Source organism: Nothobranchius furzeri, chromosome 13 (genome assembly GCF_043380555.1).
Source record: "Nothobranchius furzeri strain GRZ-AD chromosome 13, NfurGRZ-RIMD1, whole genome shotgun sequence".
NCBI classification, from domain to species: Eukaryota; Metazoa; Chordata; class Actinopteri; order Cyprinodontiformes; family Nothobranchiidae; genus Nothobranchius; species Nothobranchius furzeri.
Genome location: NC_091753.1, coordinates 56,017,497 through 56,037,116, shown reverse-complemented (window position 1 = coordinate 56,037,116; position 19,620 = coordinate 56,017,497). Strand labels below are relative to the sequence as shown.

Genomic DNA, 19,620 nt, shown 5'->3' with positions numbered 1-19,620 from the left:
TGGAACTTAAGTACTTTTTATTTAAATTACAGATGTTGGTTAAAATGCTTTTTAGTTCGTGTTACCTGTAAAAATGCATTTAGTTTTGTTTTCTGTGTGATCTTTAAAAAGTTCTATTTTTGTATTTAAAGGTTTTCACCTGATACTGATGCTGACTTATGATGATCCTGAAATTGGTCAAAGACATCTGAGTGAAGCCAAAGTCTAATCTGTTCAAGTGTAGACGCCTCACAGAAAGAAGAAACACTTGACAAGCAAAGATGTTATGGCTTCGTTGGTCGGTTGCACGTCCTGGAGGCCAGACAGATGTGATGCGTCCCTGGATGTGTGACACGGTTTGTGGCTGCAAATTAAAAGTTAGTTTCTGTCACGGATTTTATCATTATGTTTACCAATAAACCCATTTCCTGGTCGAAGAGAAAAGGAGAGACGCATTAAGCAGACAAGTCAACCAGTTATAACTGTGGCGCACATGCACGAGGCTAAATGCCCCGAACATCTGATCACAGAGTTTATTTAAACGTGTGTGTGTGTGTGTGTGTGTGTGTGTGTGTGTGTGTGTGTGTGTGTGTGTGTGTGTGTGTGTGTGTGTGTGTGTGTGTGTGTGTGTGTGTGTGTGTGTGTGTGTGTGTGTGTGTGTGTGTGTGTGTGTGTGTGTGTGTGTGTGTGTGTGTGTGTGTGTGTGTGTGTGTGTGTGTGTGTGTGTGTGTGTGTGTGTGTGTGTGTGTGTGTGTGTGTGTGTGTGTGTGTGTGTGTGTGTGTGTGGCAGGCAATGAAATATAAAAGTTCCATAACAGTTTCTGTTCATTTTGATGAAAACTTGACCGTTGGTGTGCTACACAGACCTGGTCTAGAGCTAATCTATCCTCACCTGAAGTCAGTGTGGTCTAGAAACATCTGGAGACTGATTTAGGTTTCTCCCTGATCAGACTGAGCCTGCGCCAACAACCCAGCTTTAAACCAGCTGAAACATCCTTTTATTGCTGCAGCAGCAGGTTGAAGAATATTTATAAACAGCAACGAGGACTCAGAGATCAGCAGCCACCACCCGTGCTTCTGAACCGAGGAATGAAAATGAGAACCTGAATGGAAATGTTTCGTTAAAGAGTTCCATCACAGTTTCTTGTCTTCACACTACAGGGCACGTGCACTTGTTGGTGCATTCATTGTAATATGGTGTGTATTAAATCATGTAATCTCTGAGTAGACGTGAATATTGTGCAGCAACACTCATAGACGTAATTTTGGGGGGGGACAGGGGGGACATGTCCCCCCCCCACTTTTTCCAAAGTCAAGTTTTGACCCCTGCACTTTTTACCATCCAAAAACAATATTACGCTATATTAAATTGACACTGGTTGAGCTCTAGGGCCAAGAGGAAAACAACCGTTTGTGTTGAAGCCTGTTTCCCATTAGCGCATACTATAAAGATACCACCCCCCCCCGTGTCCCCCCCACTTCTAAAGTGAAAATTACATCCATGGCGACACTCCTGCATGATGCTTCACAATTACACTGCTTAATGTCTGGATCTGGGTGAGTTTTAGAGACCATGGAGATTCCCGGACCCATGATGATGCCTCGCTGATCAGCTGATCTAGATTCCCTTCTAAAGTCCTATTAGATCTCTGTGCTGATGTTAGATCGGCCGACCCGCTGGTGTCATGCAACCCGGCGGACCTGCTGCTGTGAACAAGTCTGGGTCCTTATAACCAGCAGAAAATCGCTGACGAGCGGGCTTTGATGATTTGAACAATACTTGGCATTACCTTTCATTTAGCTTAAATGAATGCTGACCTCAAATGAGGAAAAATCTCTGTCAGCATGCAGCAGTTTCGAATGGCATCATTAAAATGACTATTGCCGTCTTCCTCTTTGCCTCCACCTTCACATCTGGCCAGTTCCTTTTGCAGGAGCCATTCATGTTTGTAGTTTTCCTTTTGTGAATGAGCTGGCGTGTGCACGCGCTTCTGCACCTCAGGTGATTGGTTGCACCGTGGGTGTGGTTATGAATATGAGCGTGCACCTATTGTTTGGGAATTTTGTTTTGTTTGTGCTGGCCTGCATTACGGCAGCGGGGTGAACTCGGGGAGACATTTCTGTTGACCGCTGTCTCGCCAATTTACACCTGAAAGATCTGCACTGTCTGTCATGGTCTGTGTCGGCGTCTCATCTCATGTGTCTCCTTTTGTTCTCCATTTTTTCTCTAGGTGCTCCTTTTGTGTCCTCTAGCGCCCTCATGTGTCATGTCTGTGTCTCTATATGGTGTCTTCTGTTTGTAGACCTTTTTATCATCCCCTCAGGCCCAGTGTTCATTTATTTATTCTCTGTGCCCCAAGTTGCAGCTCCAGCCTCTTTGTCCCCAGCTGTGTGTGTGTGTGTGTGTGTGTCCATTCCCCAGTTCATTGTGTGTGTGTGTGTGTGTGTGTGTGTTTGTCCATTCCCCATTCCTGTTTATATTAGTGCATTTGTGTCTGTGTGATGGTGTGTGTGTGTTAGTCTTTCCCGCAGCCTTTAGGTTTAGTTTTGGTGTCTTAGAGTTTCTTAGGGTTATTTGGCCCTCCTCTGTTTCTGTTTGCCCATTTTGATTATTATGTTCACCTGTCTTCCCTCCAGCTCTCACTCCACACACCTGCCGCCATTTTCCCTAATCACTTCTCCCTGTGAATATAAGCTCTTTCTTGTCTGTGTCTGGTGTCGGTTCATTGTTGTATGTTGTCAGCGTTGCTCGTGCTCTGTTGTGAGCTTTTGCCTTCAGGTCTTTGTGCTCTTGGTTGAGCTTTGTCTCCAGGTTTTTGTGCTCTAAGAAGAGCTTTGGGTGTTCCTGTTCCCCAGGACTTATTGGACTTTGTCCCGCTGCCTTTGGATTACTACCTTAATAAAGGATTTTTACTTTATCCTCCACCTCTGCCTCGTTCATCTGATATCTGCATCTTGGGTCTTAAACATCCTCCTACACCAACTCATGACATCTGTGAGGTATTGTTTGGCATCTAATCACCATCAATCTAAGTAAGTGCCTGCTTTATATAATAATACGACCTGGACAATAAATGATCAGCTGTGCAGTTGTTAGCCTGCGCGTCATCGGTTAAAAACCCCTTGTTTTAGCCTGCCGTGGCGTGTTGAATAAGTTTTCAAACATACGCCACAATACCTTTTCTTTTAATCCGCCACAGATCTCATTTTTTTTCTAGACGTCTCAATTTCCATGGTTACCAGTGAAATGCCACAGATCAGCTAGCTAATGCATTTTAACCCTCCCACTGATTGATGGTTTATCCCTTGAGGCCCACGTGGCAGGGGTGAGGTGGTGCTCACTCCTCCAATTTGGTGGGAGTGTAACTGTCCCTGAGACAGTTAAAATAAAGTTGTTTATTTCAAATGTTTCTGTGAAAGAGAGATGCTTAATTCGGTTCATTTAATTACTAGATAAGATGATAAAAGTGTAACATTGATTTAAAAACATGTCTAAAATATGTGATTACAAAATATGGGTTTGTTAAATATGTAACGTGCTGTAAAGTTTGTATGAGGTAGAGTTTGTAATGGTCACATGATCAGAGTTTGGTTTAGAGCGCAACCATAGCAACCATAGCATGGATACATGGCTACAGATGCGTCTATAGCCTCGACGTTAATGTCATTCTGCATGTGGTCCAAGAGGCGCACACGGTATGGTTTCATGTATAATGTTTGTATAATGTTGCATGTGTTCTACACGGGTAATGAGAGGACATTTTTGTGATTCATTATTGCGCATTTTCTTTCTGTCCTGCTCAATGGCCAACTTTCCTCGCGGGGTCACCCATAAAGACAGTGGGAGGGTTAATGAAGTCAATTCCAGTCCAGCAACAAGCAAACTGAATATTAAATTTTCAGGTTTGTTCCTTTTCAGCTGGATGAACCTTCTTGGTCCTCTCCTGCTGGACTCTGAAGAGTCTCAGGAAGCCGTGTCGGATTTCTTTGGTGCGAACACCATAGATGATGGGGTTGACCGTCGCTGGGATCAGAATGTACATGATACCCATGATGGTGTTGGCGTCCTTGGATATACGGAGGTTCAGGTTGTGAGACAGGAAGGTGATGCTGCCCACCAGGTAGAAGCACATTATAACCATCAGGTGAGTGCTACAGGTGTGAAAGGCCTTAAGACGATCTTCACTTGCTGCCGTCATCTGTAGAGCAACGCTCAGTATCTTCATGTAGGAGAAGAAAATGATGGGAATGTCCGCACCCACAAAACAGACGATTACAGCCAGGCCTGCTGCACAGCTCTTCTCTGTGCTGTCACACGCCAGGCTGACCAGCGCCATGTGGTCACAGTAACAATGCTCAATGATGTTGGAGCCACAGAACCACTGAGAACCCGCCAAACCCACCAGAGTCGCCATGATGGAGACACTACGCACAAGCGTGAAGAGCGCCAGTTTCAGCAGCATGGATGAGCCCACAATGTCCGCGTAACGGAGCGGCTTGCAGATGGCCACATAGCGGTCCAGGGCCATGGCCAGCAGCAGCGTGGACTCCACTGAGGAGAGGAAGTGAGTGAAGAACATCTGGATAAGGCAGCCAGCCAAGGAGATGCGGTTCAGTTCGAACAGCAGGCCAAGCAACATTCTGGGGAGGATGGTGGAGACCACAAGGATGTCAACAAAGCAAAGGGCGCAGATGAGGAGGTACATGGGGCTGTGCAGACGCTGCACCCGGCGGATTACAAACACCAGCGTGGAGTTTCCCAACAGCACCGACAGGTAGGAGAAGAAGAACAGAAACCCCAGCAGAAGATGGTACGTCTGGAGCTCAGGGAAACCTCTGAAGATGAAGCTGGTGTGGGAAAAGTTCCAGCTGGCTGGAGCCTCCAACATGGTGCTGTCTGACCTGTAAACAACCAGAGAGTCAGCGCTTCACCCAGCTTACTGAAATCACAGGAAGCTGTTTGCCTCTAGGAAAGCCAGCTTTACACATAAGTCGTTTGTTCTTGTACTCGCAGTCGTCACCCAAAGCTCCTGACTACCGGCGAGAAGAGGAACGGAGACCAGCTGGAGCTTCTATCTGGCTTAGCGTTCTCTTCACCAGCACATGGTTCAGCCCCGATCTCCTGCTTCTTCTCCCCTCAGTCGTTAGCTAGACCCAGATGTTAAACTCGTCCCTGAACTGAGGTTGACCCTGACCTCGGATACAGAGGTGCTGATCCTCAACCCAGCTAATTCACACTCAGCTGTGAACCTTCGTAGCAAGAACCGAAGCGGACAACATCATCCACAAAAAGCAGGGGTGAGATGCTCCTACCTCCAAACTCAATACCCCCCATCCCCCGGCTGCACCGAACTTCTGTCCGACCTTCAGGCACCTCAGCAGCCCACTTGCAGACCGAATCCCCGAGATCTTCCACTATCCTGGCGCATGGGCTCTCGCCGTGGCGTTAGATGGGTTGTGATTCATTTGATAACTTGTTAAATTACATCCAACAAACAGCCAAATGTATAAATCCAGACGTCAGACCTTTCTGAGTCACTTAGTGAAGCTCTTAACCCTCTGATGCATGAATTATAAAATCTTCAACCATGATTGTTTAAACAATTTTTTTCATTCATCTTTAGGTGTGAATGAAACAAATTTCAACAAACATTTTTGTACCATTTTGTTAATTTACAAAAAATTTATTACATGTCCATCTCAGTGGACAATATGCATTCTGAACATGAAATATGGTGGCTTAACTTACTGAAGTCCAAATGGAGGGGCTCACGTGCAATAAAGTTTTCAACAGCTGTGCTTAATAGCAAAAATAAATAACAATTTTGAGTACCTGTCCACTGTAGTGACCATTATGCATCAAAGGGTTAAACATACAAGGCCATGTTTCATCAGAGTTCATTCATTGTCCCACCTGATATTACGTTGAATCACCATTTATAATCATTTGCTTTCACCATCATTAATATAGAAATAAATGGATTTTATAAACTATATTTTTGCCTCTGTGTCAAATTATTATAAAGTGTTGTTTCCGTGGCGATACCCAGAGTACCGAGTTTCATCATCAATAGAATATTAAAGGCTCATTAATATTGATAATTAATATTTTTATGAAATATTACATTTTATTGAATACCTTTATGTTCTGTTAACAATTTATTAAAAATAACGACTTACAAATGTTTCGTCAGAGAAAACCGTGAAGTAGAATTTTTAAGACAGATTTTTTTTTTTCGGAGTAAAGACAAAAATTTTATGTGTATTTTATACTAATACTTGTTTTTATTGTTTTTAATACAAGAAAAGTTCAGTAAAATGTTACTACTTACTTTTAATCATAACGTTTAACCTCTTCGACCCATAAACAGGTTTTGTAACTCACTGGAGTTGGAATCAAGCTGCTTTCTGGAGCCGACAGACCTGGAGATGAAAACAGTCATAAACATCATCATCAAGCTTTATTTATAAAGCACATTTAAACAGTGACAATGCCGACCAAAGTGCTGTACAAGACAATACGTCACCAAACTAGATACAGCAACATAAAACAAATAAAAACTTTAACAAAAAAACAGGAAAGCACAAGGGTTGAACAGTCTCAGCCGGTGTTGTGCCAAAAAGCCACTCGCTGCCAAAAAATGATTAGCCACCGTGGGATCGCGCACGGTTAGGGTAATTGCATTTCTAGACGAAAATCCCCAGGATTTGTGGAAGACACCCAGCAGCCTGTGATGGCACTAATAACATCAAGAGATAATAAATAAAGTAATATTTAGGTAACCCTTTACAGGTGACCAGGACACTGTAATCAATTTTTGGCAAGGGAAATGATCTTTTTTTGCCATTTTTGGGTGTTTATGATGATACAGTAGACAGTATGAGTACAGTAACATCAACAGATAATACATAAAACCCTTATTTGGTCAATTTTAGCCTCCATGAAAATCTGAACGATTCAATCACTTTTTGGCAAGTAAAATGCCATTTTAGTTGTCTACAATTAAATCATCAATAAAGAATTTAAAGATATTTTGAGGCGTTTCTTATAGGTAACCAGGAGGGTGTAGTCACTATTTGGCAAGTGACAATCTTAATTTTATGTGCTGAAGTGCTTTTATCTTGTTACTTTTAAATGGAGCAACGTAATGAATAGCAACCTACACAGTGTCATTGTAAAGCCAAAGCTTGATCATTTTAAATACTTTTTTTCAAGTAAAAATGTGCCCCAAACTAGTTAACTGTGGCTCCATGTCAAGTGGACTAAAGAAAGGAAGGGGGGATAAATCAAATCGCTGGAGAAATTTTTATTTCCTTTTATACGACGTTTACATTCAATGCAGGGTGCCGTTTTGCATTGTTTATCTATTTTTTTGTATCAAGGCTGTAACATAAAGAAAGCCAGTTCTTACCACAATCCGTCTTTCAATCGCAAATATTGCAAAAAGGATTAATATATCGTCATTGTGAACGTTTAAGACAAATAGCAACACTTAAAACAACTTCCGAACTGGAAAAATTAATATCCTCGATAAACATCTGTTTAAGTACTGGATGAGGTTATCTCTGCTTTCTGAATGTCCATATTGCTAGATATGCCGAGTTTTAGGGCGAAATCTCGGGGAATCTCGGGGAATCTCGTCTAGAAATGCAATTACCTAACCGTACGCAATCCCGCGTGGCTAATCATTTTTTGGCAGCCAGTCGCTTTTTGGCACAACACCGGGAAGGCCAGGGAATAAAAATAAGCCTTCAAACATACTTTAAAAGTGGGAAGGGAGGGGGCAAGTCGGACCGTCAGGGGGAGTTGGTTCCAAACTTTAGGCGCACAAACTGAAAAAGCCTGTTTGCCACGGGCCATATAGCGGGCCGGAGGGACAAGCAGAAGGTGCTGGTCAGAGGACCTCAGGGTTCGCGCCGGAACACAGGGACTCAAAAGATGTGCCGAATAGGAGGGGACCATTTCATGACTAGATTTGTAAACCAACAGAAGAATTTTGAACTTCATACGAAACCGAACTGGAAGCCAGTGTAAATTTGCCAAAACAGGGGTGATATGCTGCCGTCGGTCTACGCCCGTAAGAAACCTTGCGGCAGCATTCTGAACCAAATGGAGGCGTAGAGAGCTGGCATAGTCCAGACGTGATATTACAAAAGCATGAACAACCGACTGAAGATCATTTTTGTTCAGGACAGATTTTAGTTTGGCCAGCCAGCGAAGACGAAAGAAACACGACTTGACTACCTGATTTATCTGTACATCCATTTTAAAAAAAGCGTCCAGAGTGACCCCCAAATCTGTAATTGTTGGCTTCACCAAAACCGACAATGACGGGGGCAGAGATGGCTCCACAGCAGAGGGGGGGCAGGGGGCAAAGAGAATAGCCTCCAGTTTGGAGCTGTTAAGATGGAGAAAATTAGCCGAGCCAGCCAAATATAAACAGATTGTCTCTAAACAGCTGATTCTGGAAAGATCTGGAGGCAACTGGATGGATGGACGTGTGATCAACATAAACACTTTTATCTAAACAGGAAATAATGAGAGTAACTTCATCAGGTCCTCTTCTGCTGTGTCTCCATGCCGACTGAATCCTGTTTGTAATATTTACATTTTTTAAATTCTCGCAGTCGGACATTACGTCTGACATGAAATCACCAAAAAACTCCATAAAATAACAAGAATGATGCAGACAGAACCAAAACCTGTGATTACCACAGGCAGGTCAACACCGCAGATCTCAGGACTGAAGGAATAAAAACCAGATCCAGATGTTCAGAGCTCATCTGGAAAGTTATATTATGGGCTGTGAATGAAACTGACCTGTCAGAACGCTGTGTGAGAAAAATCATCCTTCCTTCCTGAGAGACGGATCCAAGCCAGAAACTGTTTATCATTAAAACCTAAAGGAAGTAAAAGTTCCTACCTGGGTTCTTCATCGCCTCCACTTCAGTAACAGCTCAGCGTCTTCTCTGCTTGTCTTATAGCTAACGTCCAGATGTCCCACAGGACAGCTGACCCCAAATGCAGCCGTGCTCTTATTGGCAGATTCTCCAGAGTTTTATCAACTCTGCCTAAAACAATTCTCCTGATCACAAAACAATCAGGTTAGTTCTGTTGTTTTAAAAATAATCCTATTTTTTCATTTTTAAGTTAAAAAAGGTTTTTTTACTCTCGTCGTTGGGTTTTTGGGAGTCGGCGGACTTGGAAGGGAACGTTCCCTGTTGGTGGGTCTGTCTGCATCCCGTAGCTCATCTCTCCAAGGTTTAATCTGTTGCTGTTTGTTGGTACATTTATTTCTTCTTGTTAGTTAATTGGCTCAAAGGTCAAAACAGCAGAAGTGAGTTTCCTCTCAGAGGGACGCTGGCACTCGTTAGCTGCTCTGATTAATTGGTTTTGTCTGTCGGACTCCCAGAGCTGTAGCTGGAAGGAGGTTTGTGTCCTAACTAGGGATGTAAGAAAATATCAATATGGCAAAATATCGTGATATTTTTCCCAGCAATATTATATCGATATTCAAAAGCCGTGTATCGGAAATATCGATATGGCAATATATCGTGATAATTTTTACTGTGATTATTACATTGATATTCAAAAGCTGTGTATCTAGTTCCTGAAAGAATTTACATGCAAACATTTGTGTATTTTCTTTTCGTTTTGCGCAACTCAATCGCCACCCGCTAGTTGGCAGCAGTGTGCAGCGGGTTTTGTTTCAACCACTGTAATGTAAATCCCTCCATCATGGTTCAGGTACCTCATGTTAAACATGTTACGTATCAGTTTGGACTGTTTATTGAACATTCTTACAATAAATTCAGTAAAAAAATTGCTTGTAACATCTGACTGAATGTATCGCAATATATCGTGATATATCGTATCATTTCCCCTGTATCGTGATATGTATCGTATCGCCAGAATTTCAAAAATACACATCCCTAGTCCTAACCAAGCACTGCCCTGCCACGGCCAGCATGGGTGTCACCACCACACGTTGTGTTTTTGTGTTGACTCAGCTGGACCAAGATGGGATGCTGCATGGTTCAGCATCCCATCACCAGCATCCCAGCGCCAAAACACAACATGTGGTGGTGACACCTATGCTGGTTTTTCAGCAGGGCGTACATTTTAGAAGGACCAACCCTCAGTGCCAACGCACGTGGGTTTCTGAAGAGCTGATTGAAGTTCAGTAGATGGTTCCCACCATTGCCCTCTTGGTCCCGTCACACGTCACTCCAGGAAAATTGATTGATTGAGACCCAACAAACTCTGAGGTGATGCACCAACGAGCTGAGGTAGCTAAAGCTAACGGAGGTTGGCGGCCACTTTTAACACGAGGCTGAGGTCTTCCCTGTAGCAAGCGGGAGGCAAAATGCTAGCACTGTAGCTCATCTGCTACACTCCTTTAATCAATACATTTGCAGTGGTCTCTAGTAGGAATGAATGCGTTGTAAGTCGTACTTGGGGAGGAAAAAACACCAGTGCATCACTTCCAGGAACTAGAAGTGAGCCACATCACAGCTGAGCGTCAGGCGGGTTTAAGAGTTTCATTTCCTGATATTTGGACATCTCGCCTCTGACTGGATGGCACCAACGTTTGGCTCCCTGTATGTTTCAGGATCGATTTTAAAATACTTTTCACGGTTTTTAAGGGTCTTTACAGTCTTGGGCCTTCTTATCGTTCAGAACCGTGTGAACCCACGCGGTCTCTGCGCTCCTCTGGCAGCCGTCTCCTTGCCATCCCTAAAGTCAGGACACATATTCACGGCGAGGCGTCATTCCAGTACCACGGTCCTCGCCTCTGGAACGAGCTGCCAGGGGACCTCAGGGCCGCAGAGAACGTTCATGTTTTTAGAAACAGGCTCAAGACCCGTCTTTTTAGCTTAGCTTTTAACTGATTACTGTTTCTTTTTGAATAACTTAATTAATTAGGTTATGTATTTATTTACCTATTTATTTTGTGTATTCTTTCTTTATACGTACTTTTTAAACAGAGGTTTTTACCAGACATTTATGATCAACATTATTTTAATATCTATATAACTTTTTATATTACAATTCTCATTTTAGCTCTTATGATTTTATATTTTAACCTTAATATAACATTTTTCCAGTGTTTCCTCTGCGGGAGCCCTCTGCCCCGGGGGCGGTGGTCGGCTGTGGCGGCCTGGGTGCTTTCCAGGTGTGCCTGGGTGGAGGTGGGGGTCTCCGCCCTCCCTGCCCTGGGCGCCCTGTGTCGGCGCCTCGGCTGCTGCTGTGGATCTGCTGCTGTCGGGGCGGATGGCTCCCCTGATGGCGTTTCCTTATCCTTATCTTAGCTGGTCTGGCTCATCTGATCTCAGTCAATCGTGTTTTTTCTATGGGGGGAGGGGCGTGTGTGTGTGTGTGTGTGTGTGTGTGTGTGTGTGTGTGTGTGTGTGTGTGTGTGTGTGTGTGTGTGTGTGTGTGTGTGTGTGTGTGTGTGTGTGTGTGTGTGTGTGTGTGTGTGTGTGTGTGTGAAGGGGTTTTTATTGTCAGACTGTTTTTAAAATTCTGGAGATGGAAGGGAATGTGGGGTCTTTTTAATTTGTTAAGTACTTTGAGTTGCATGTATTGCAGGATTAAGTTTGATTGATTGATTGATCATGACCCTACCACTGATGTTTTAATCTCCACAAATACAAGCCTGGAGGAGTTTTGCCATGTGGTGAAGTTGCTAATGCTAATGGTTAGCTTCTGCTAGCCGAGACGTTCTCTGCTGCTTCCTAGACGCTAAACCAACGACATCCTTTCCCGTCGTGAGTCAAGATGGGTGAGTCCACGAATGCTAAGTGTGACAAAGATCTGTCAGCCTTTTCTAATCCAAGAGTTTCAACGTCTATTTTCTATCAGTAGCTAACGCAGGAGATAGGTGTAGGAGACTATTTTCAAGTTCAGCCTGCATGAAACACTCAGAGTGACCCGTTTAATATAGAAATACGATTTTAAAAATGTTTTTTCTGTGAACTACACCTTTAATACAGAGTGGAAGTACATTAGGGGTCAATAACAATACTTTAGTACAATTATAGTATAAAATACACCTGGTCCATCTAATCAAAAGACTAAATTAGACCTGGTTTAAAGTTACAGAGTAGACGTGATCCGACCTGGTCTAGAAGTAATCAGTAGACCTTAACGGACCTGATCTGGATCCTGAGCAGGTCTGGCTTGACCACGCTCCTCATCTTCCCCTGCGGGTGTTTCTGTCGTTTCCGTATCCTTCTGCCTCGCTTGTGCCGGTTTTGATTGTGAAGCATCTTGTGGTTTTTATTACGAAAGGCCCTAAACGAGTTAACCTTTCTCCTTTGTACCACAGTGACTCTGATTAACCCCCGCCAGAGTGTGAATGTGTGTGTATGGTGGTGCTCACTCCTCACCCCTGCCACATGGCCCCAAGGAATAAACCATCAACCCTGCTCAATGGTCAACTTTCCTCACTGAGTCACACCCGTTAGCAGTGTTGGGAGTAACGCGGTACAAAAGTAATTAATTACTGTAATGCATTGCTTTTTGCTGTAATGTGGTAATGTAAGGCATTACAGGGAAAGAAAATGTTAATAATTACTTGGTACAATTGTCAGTAACGCGGTAATTACAATGCATTTTTAATCCCAGAATCAAGATGTGGGTTTCCTAAAAATTCAAATTGCGGGAAGCCTGAAACAAGATCCAGTATCTGCATTTATGACGTCATTTATGGACTCAGCTTTGCGGGCATTCTGTGAGCAGAGAGGACGCAGCGGTAACGGCTCAAATACTCCAGCTGCGTCCTGCGCGCGGCCGCTGTTATATTCACAAAATCGCTCCACCAAAACAAAATAATTCGTTTGCGATCGTTTATATCAGCTCATATTCTCTGGTACTTCATGTACTTTTCAGCTGAGTTCATAATCTGTGCCCCGGTGATTTCAACTCATTGCTGGGGCGCAGCGCATATGAAGCTTTTTTTTTGCGTTCGGTAGATCCCTTTGGCTGATTAGTTAGAAAGTAGGAAATCTAGTTTACAGTTTTTCTGGAAGACGGAGAAAACATGCAGCATGCAGGAAGGTTAGAGAGAGAAAGGGCCGGAAATTATTCAAATAAAATCAGGAAAAAAAGAAAAAAGTAGGCAGATTTATCCCCAATACACATTTTTACCAGTGAAAAGCAATAATATATAAGCATTTAATATTTATACATGTGATAGAATCAGATCACCCCAGAAGTCAGTCCCACATCCAGGGCCGTATCAAGGCATTTGGGGACCAAGGCAAACATAGGCTTGGAGCCCCCACCACCCCACTCGCTGCTCAGTTAATCTAAGATGGCAGCGTGCTGAGAGTACAGCTTGTTGTTGCTTTTATTTAATAAACAATCATTTTAAAGCACTGTTATTATATCTGACTGTTTTTAACAGCAACCCTAGCTCAGACACCACATCACCTTCCACATGTCATGAGCTCACTGAGCGTCACATGACCAGATTCATACTGAAGTTGTTTTGGTGAAAGTAACTTAAAGTAATGCAAAAGTAGTGTAATGCCTTACATTTTAAAATCAGTAATATTGTAATGTAATGAATTACTTTTAAGTGAGGGTAACAAGTAATAAATAATGCATTACAGTTTTGAAGTAACTTGCCCAACACTGCCCGTTCGGACAGTGGGAGGGTTAAATAAAGCAGAAATCCAAGGATTTCTGTGGAAAATCTGTGCGTAGCACACAAAGCACAACATGTAATAAACAAACATTTATTTTTTCAAGTTTGATGATTATCGGCAGTAAGATGAGAAAATAAAAACAGTTTTCAGGAAAAGCCGTTCAGACGGGTCGAGACGACGACAGCATCTTCAGGATGTGTTGCCGTATCTCTGTGGTTCGGACGCCGTAGATGATGGGGTTGAAACAGCTGGGAAGGAACAGGTACATGATGCTGACAGAAACCCGACCGGCTCCCGGAAGACGGTTCCCCAGTCGATACGACAGGAACGCAGTCAGGACGAAGGTCAGACCCACCACCATGACGATGATATGAGTGGTGCACGTGTGAAGAGCTTTAGCTCCAGATTTACCCGAACGCAGCGCTGAGTGGAAGATGAGCATGTACGAGATCACGATGAAGAAGTCAAACACGGTGACGAGGAACACGGCTACCAGCCCAACCAGACTGTTGATGGAGGTGCTCCCACAGGCTAGCTCCACCAGCGCCATGTGCTCGCAGAAGCAGTGATTAATCACATGACTGGAGCAGAAGGACAACCTTCCTGCCAGGCTCACCACCACTGAGACCAGGAACACGTTCCTGACCAGAAACAGGACCACAAACTTCAGGAACCTGCGTACCGACATGCGCTCGTGGTAGTAGAGCGGTGTGCAAATGGCAAAGTAGCGGTCCAATGCCATCCAGAGCAACAGGGTGGACTGACAGGTTCCCAATAACTGAACGAAATACATCTGAACCAAACAGCCACTCAGAGAGACCCCCCTTTGGTCAGAGACGATGCTGAGCATCAGGGTGGGGAGGACGAGCATCGGCTGGATCAGGTCGACGCCCGCCATGCCGCCGATGAGGATGTACATGGGCGAGTGGAGGCTCCTCCGTGAAATGATGACGTGCAGCAGCAGGGTGTTGGCAAACAGCGACACAACGAACAGGACGAGGAGGGGGGCGAAGAAGAGGGGCCTCAGGGCTCCAAGTTCAGTGAAGCCACTGAAAATGAAAAATGTGTGTGAGGAGATGTTTTCCTTCAGTGGCTCCATCCTCTCCTCCTCCTGAGCTCCAGAGCCGACCTGACAAGACAGAACAACATGGAAGGTCATCTTCTCACTGGCGGTATGCTGGTGGGGGGGTTCCCACTCACCAGTAATCATCCAGCACATAACCCTAACCCTTCATTTGCTGTCTGGGGAGCAAAAGCTCCTCGGACGAGACGTGAAGTGTCTTCAAGAAACCAAAGAAGTCCAGTGACCTTCGTTTGAACCCCTTTGGACTCTCACTTCCCGATGAAGATGTGCAATCAGCGGCAAACAGCTGAGAGGCTTTATCAACAAAACACACTGAAAGCAGTCTGAGCTGTAACACATATAAATGATCGTCAGAACCTCTGTCCTGCTGTCGTCGCCTCAGCATTATTCATTCACTCATTTAACAGGAACAGTGCACATATTCAAACATTCATGCACGTAAATAAGCCAGATTTTAATCTGGGGTCCCTGAAGGTCACACAAATCATTATAGCACAGAGAAAAGGGCAGCAGCTGCACGGGGACGCACGACAGACACACTCATTAGAGATCAAAGGTCAGTGGTTGCACGACCAGTTTGCTTTCAGCTGGCGTTTGAGTCGACTTTTATTTATTTTTATTTATTTAGGACAGTGCATGTTAATGAACATAAATGTAGAAGCAGCTTATATAAATGTAAACATGCCAGATTATAGCCAAAAGCTAATCTCCATCTGTTGTCCCTAGACATAAAAAGACATAATAATTAATACAAATTCATCATTCATTCATAATAAAAACTCCATCACCAAACTTACACATGCACACCATTCTATTCACAAATCAAACATTAAAACTATACAACTCATACATGATCACACACTTGATTTGTCCATAACCAGTTTTTAACCTTTGCCTTAAACAAATTGAAAGTCGAGCATTCTCTAATGGGTCGAGGAAGACCGATCCACAGACGGCCGCCCTCGACGGAGAGGACGTTCAGCCCAAATGCTCTCCGTCTGTGTGGTATAAACATTTCTACTGGAATTGTAGCTCGCGTGGTCCTGTTTGAGCTTTCTTTATGCCAATGAACTGCTTTAGTGGTGGCGGAGCAAGGGAGTGTCAGACTTTATATATTAAACAGACTCTTCTAAGTTTCATTAAGTTATTGAGGTTCAGTAATTTATGTTTTTAACACATGACAATGGTGGTGGGAAGTCGGTTTTTTGTCAAGTAATTTTAAACTTCTTGTATAAATGTTTTCAATAGTTTTAAGTGTTGTTGGACAAGCAAGTGACCAGGATGTCAGACAATAGTCCATGTGAGAGATGATCAATGAGTAAAAATAAGTTTGTGCAACTTTCATATTTAGATTATTACGTATATCAGTAAAATTTCGATTATTAAATTTAAGTACCTGGGACACTTTATTTATGTGACTCTTGAAGGATAATGTTGGGTCTGGTACTAGATCAAGCTCGACTCCATCCAGGAATATATTTGACTGCTTCAAGTTTAAGGGACGTTTTGAAAAATACATACTTTGAAGGTTTGTAGTGTTGAGCACTCCTTCACGAGGAGCAGGAGACCTCACTGTCCTCCCCAGAAGACTCTGTGGTCCTGAGACAACACCATGTAGCACCCCGTGTTTCAGACGGACATGAAACCACTTTGGTTCTTCTGTCCAAGCCCTTCAGGGTCGTTTTATAGAGATTCTATGATTTGTGTGATTTTCCACCTCTCAGCGACTAACATGTGAAGCAGGAGGCACCGTGTGACAGAATCATTCAGTGTAAAAGCGTTTCTGCACCAGTAAGTGTGACCAAAGGGCATCAGGGCTGTATCAGCTGAACTTCACAGTCACCAAACTCAGAGGTTCTGTGACCCAGGAGCCCGGACTTCAGAGCCGACTCCTGCCTGAGGTCCGTCTCAGCTTCTCCTCTGTTTCCGAGTTCCTGTTTGCTCCTGCAGCTTCACAGTTCCAACTCCAGTAAAATAAAGGAAAGCACCAAAATGAGACAAACCCTTCCTGTGGAGATTTCAGGTGAAACACAAACCTGCCAAAGAGCAGTCTTTCGTGTCGGACTTCACATCAGTGAAGATGCTGAAACACAGAAATCAAAGACACTCGGCTTTTCTCCAAAGCTTCAGCTGTGCCTCGCATGAAGACCCTGGAACAAGCAGAAGAATCAAGAACAAAGTGACAACAGCAGTGGCTGGAGACGGTTCAGCTCTGCAGAGAACTACCTGCTGGGGGTTTGGTGATGAAAGCATCTGCAGGACGAAGATGTCTTCTCCACCCAACTGTCCACTACATCTCACTGACTCAGCACTTTTAAATTCTCTGTCTGATTCTGCTATTGGCTGAAAGTGGGCTCCACGCAGTTGTCCTCCCAAATGTGAAAAAGTTGTTTCAGCGGGAATTACAGGCCCTCAAAACCGGTTCCTGTGGTTTTCTTCACATTGAAAAACTTCACTTCCACCAGGATTCAAGCGATGAAGAGTTTCAGGGTCTTTTCGTCCTCTTCCTCTGTTTAAAACATTACATTTATTCAATCCAGTTTATTATTTTTATATATCACCGGTTGAAAAGTGCAGTTCAGTTCCAGATTCAAGAAATAAATAAACTATAACTGTAACCCTTAAGGACCTGTGGTGTCACAGCCTTTTTCTAGCATCAGCAAAATTACTTCTTGAGTCATATATTCTAGTTTGACAACTTTTTTTATCCATACATGTGTCGAAAATTGTTTTAATTTAATTTAATTTAATTTAATTTATCCATTTTCATCAACTTATCCAGAGTCGGGTCGCGGGGGCAGCAGCCTAAGGCGAGAGGCCCAGACTTCTCTCCCCACCCACTTGGGCCAGCTCCTCCGGGGGAATCCCAAGGTGTTCCCTGCCCAGGTGAGAGACATAGTCCCTCCACCGGGTCCTGGGTCTACCTGGAGGCGTCCAGGAGGCATCCTGACCAGATGCCCTAGCCACCTCAACCGGCTCCTCTCGATGTGGAGGAGCAGCGGGTCTACTCCAAGCCCCTCCCAGATGACCGAGCTTCTCAACCTATCTCTAAGGGAGAGCCCAGCCACTCTTCGGAGAAAACTCATTTCAGCTGCTTGTACCCGCAATCTCGTTCTTTCGGTCGCTACCCCAAAACTCATGACCATAGGTGAGGGTAGGAACGTAGATCGACCGGTAAATCGAGAGCTTTGCCTTCTGACTCAGCTCTCTCTTCACCACGACAGACCAGTACAACGCCCTCATCACTGCAGATGCAGCATCAATCCGCCTATCGATCTCACGCTCCAGTTTTCCCTCACTCGTGAACAAAACCTCGAGATAATTAAACTCCTCCCCTTGGGGCAGGACCTCATCCCTGACCCGGAGAAGGCATTCTACCCTTTTCCGACTCAAGACCCATGGTCTCAGATTTAGAGGAGCTGATTCTCATCCCAGCTGCTTCACACTCGGCTGCGAACCGCTCCAGCGAAAGCTGAAGATCACGTTCTGATGAAGCCAACAGGACCACATCATCTGCAAAAAGCAGAGACCTGATCCTCAGGCCACCAAAACGGATGCCCTCCACACCTTGGCTGCGCCTAGAAATTCTGTCCATGAAGGTTATGAACAGAATCGGTGACAAAGGGCAGCCTTGGCGGAGTCCAACTCACTGGGAACGAGCCCGAATTACTGCCGGCAATGCGGACCGAGCTCTGACACCGGTCATACAGGGACCTAAGAGCCCGTATCAGAGGGCCTGGTACCCCATACTCCCGGAGTACCCCCCACAGGGCCCCCGAGGGATGCGGTCAAACGCCTTCTCCAAATCCACAAAACGCATGTAGACTGGTTGGGCAAATTCCCACGCACCCTCCAGGATCCCCCAAGGGTATAGAGCTGGTCCAGTGTTCCACAGCCAGGACGAAAACCCCGACGGACCCTCCTCTCCAGAATCCCTTTATAGACCTTACCTGAAGGCTCAGGAGTGTGATCCCCCTGTAGTTGGAACACACCCTGCGGTCCCCCTTTTTAAATAAGGGAACCACCACCCCGGTCTGCCAGTCCAGTGGGACTGCCCCCGATGTCTACACGATATTGCAGAGCCGCTTCAGCCAACACAGCCCCACAACATCCAGAGCCTTAAGGAACTCCAGGCGGATCTCATCCACCCCCGGAGCCTTGCCACAGAGGAGCTTTTTAACCACCTCAGTGACCTCAGCACCAGAGATTTGAGAGGCCAACCCAAAGTCCTCAGACTCTGCTTCCTCACTGGAAGTCGTGTCGTGGGATTGAGGAGGTCTTCGAAGAATTCTGCCCATCGATCCACAACGTCTTGAGTAGAGGTCAGCAGCACACCGTCCCCACTGTAGATAGTGTTGGTAGCGCATTGCTTCCTCCCCCTGAGGCACCGGATTGTGGACCAGAATCACCTCAGTCTTGCTTCATGTTCTCACCGAACTCCTCCCATGCCCGCGTTTTTGCCTCGGCGACCACCCGAGCCGCGTTCCACTTGGACTGCCGGTACCCGTCAGCTGCCTCTGGAGTCCCTCAGTCCAAAAAGACCTGATAGGACTCTTTCTTCAGCTTGACAGCATCCCTAACCGCCGGTGTCCACCAGCGGGTTCGGGGGTTGCCACCACGACAGGCACCGACGATCCTGCGACCAGAGCTCCGGTCGGCCGCCTCAACAATGGAGTCATGGAACAGAGTCCATTCAGACTCAATGTCCCCCGCCTCCCCCGGAACATTTTGGAAGTTCTGTCGGAGGTGGGAATTGAAGCTCCTTCTGACAGGAGACTCTGCCAGACGTTCCCAGCAGATCCTCACGATACATTTGGGCCTGCCTGGTCTGACCGGCACCCTCCCCCACCATCTGAGCCAACTCACCACCAGGTAGTGGTCAGTTGACAGCTCCGCCTCTC

The 19,620-nt window shown here is 45.0% G+C and overlaps 2 protein-coding genes across 2 annotated transcripts; both read right to left on the bottom strand.

The window, feature by feature from the left end:
- Positions 1-3,803: 3,803 nt before the first annotated feature.
- or55e1 (odorant receptor, family 55, subfamily E, member 1) lies at positions 3,804-4,868 on the bottom strand. The gene has a single exon (XM_015950865.3). The coding sequence runs from the start codon at positions 4,866-4,868 to the stop codon at positions 3,879-3,881; it is 990 nt and encodes a 329-aa protein (XP_015806351.1). The 3' UTR covers positions 3,804-3,878.
- Positions 4,869-13,795: 8,927 nt separating this feature from the next.
- On the bottom strand, positions 13,796-16,298 carry LOC107379959 (olfactory receptor 52K1-like). The gene has a single exon (XM_015950925.3). The coding sequence runs from the start codon at positions 14,852-14,854 to the stop codon at positions 13,796-13,798; it is 1,059 nt and encodes a 352-aa protein (XP_015806411.1). The 5' UTR covers positions 14,855-16,298.
- Between the last annotated feature and the right edge of the window lie 3,322 nt (positions 16,299-19,620).

Coding starts and splice junctions, on each gene's coding strand:
- or55e1 (XM_015950865.3), bottom strand. CDS start 4,868: ATGTTGGAGGCTCCAGCCAGCTGGAACTTTTCCCACACCAGCTTCATC.
- LOC107379959 (XM_015950925.3), bottom strand. CDS start 14,854: ATGTGCTGGATGATTACTGGTGAGTGGGAACCCCCCCACCAGCATACC.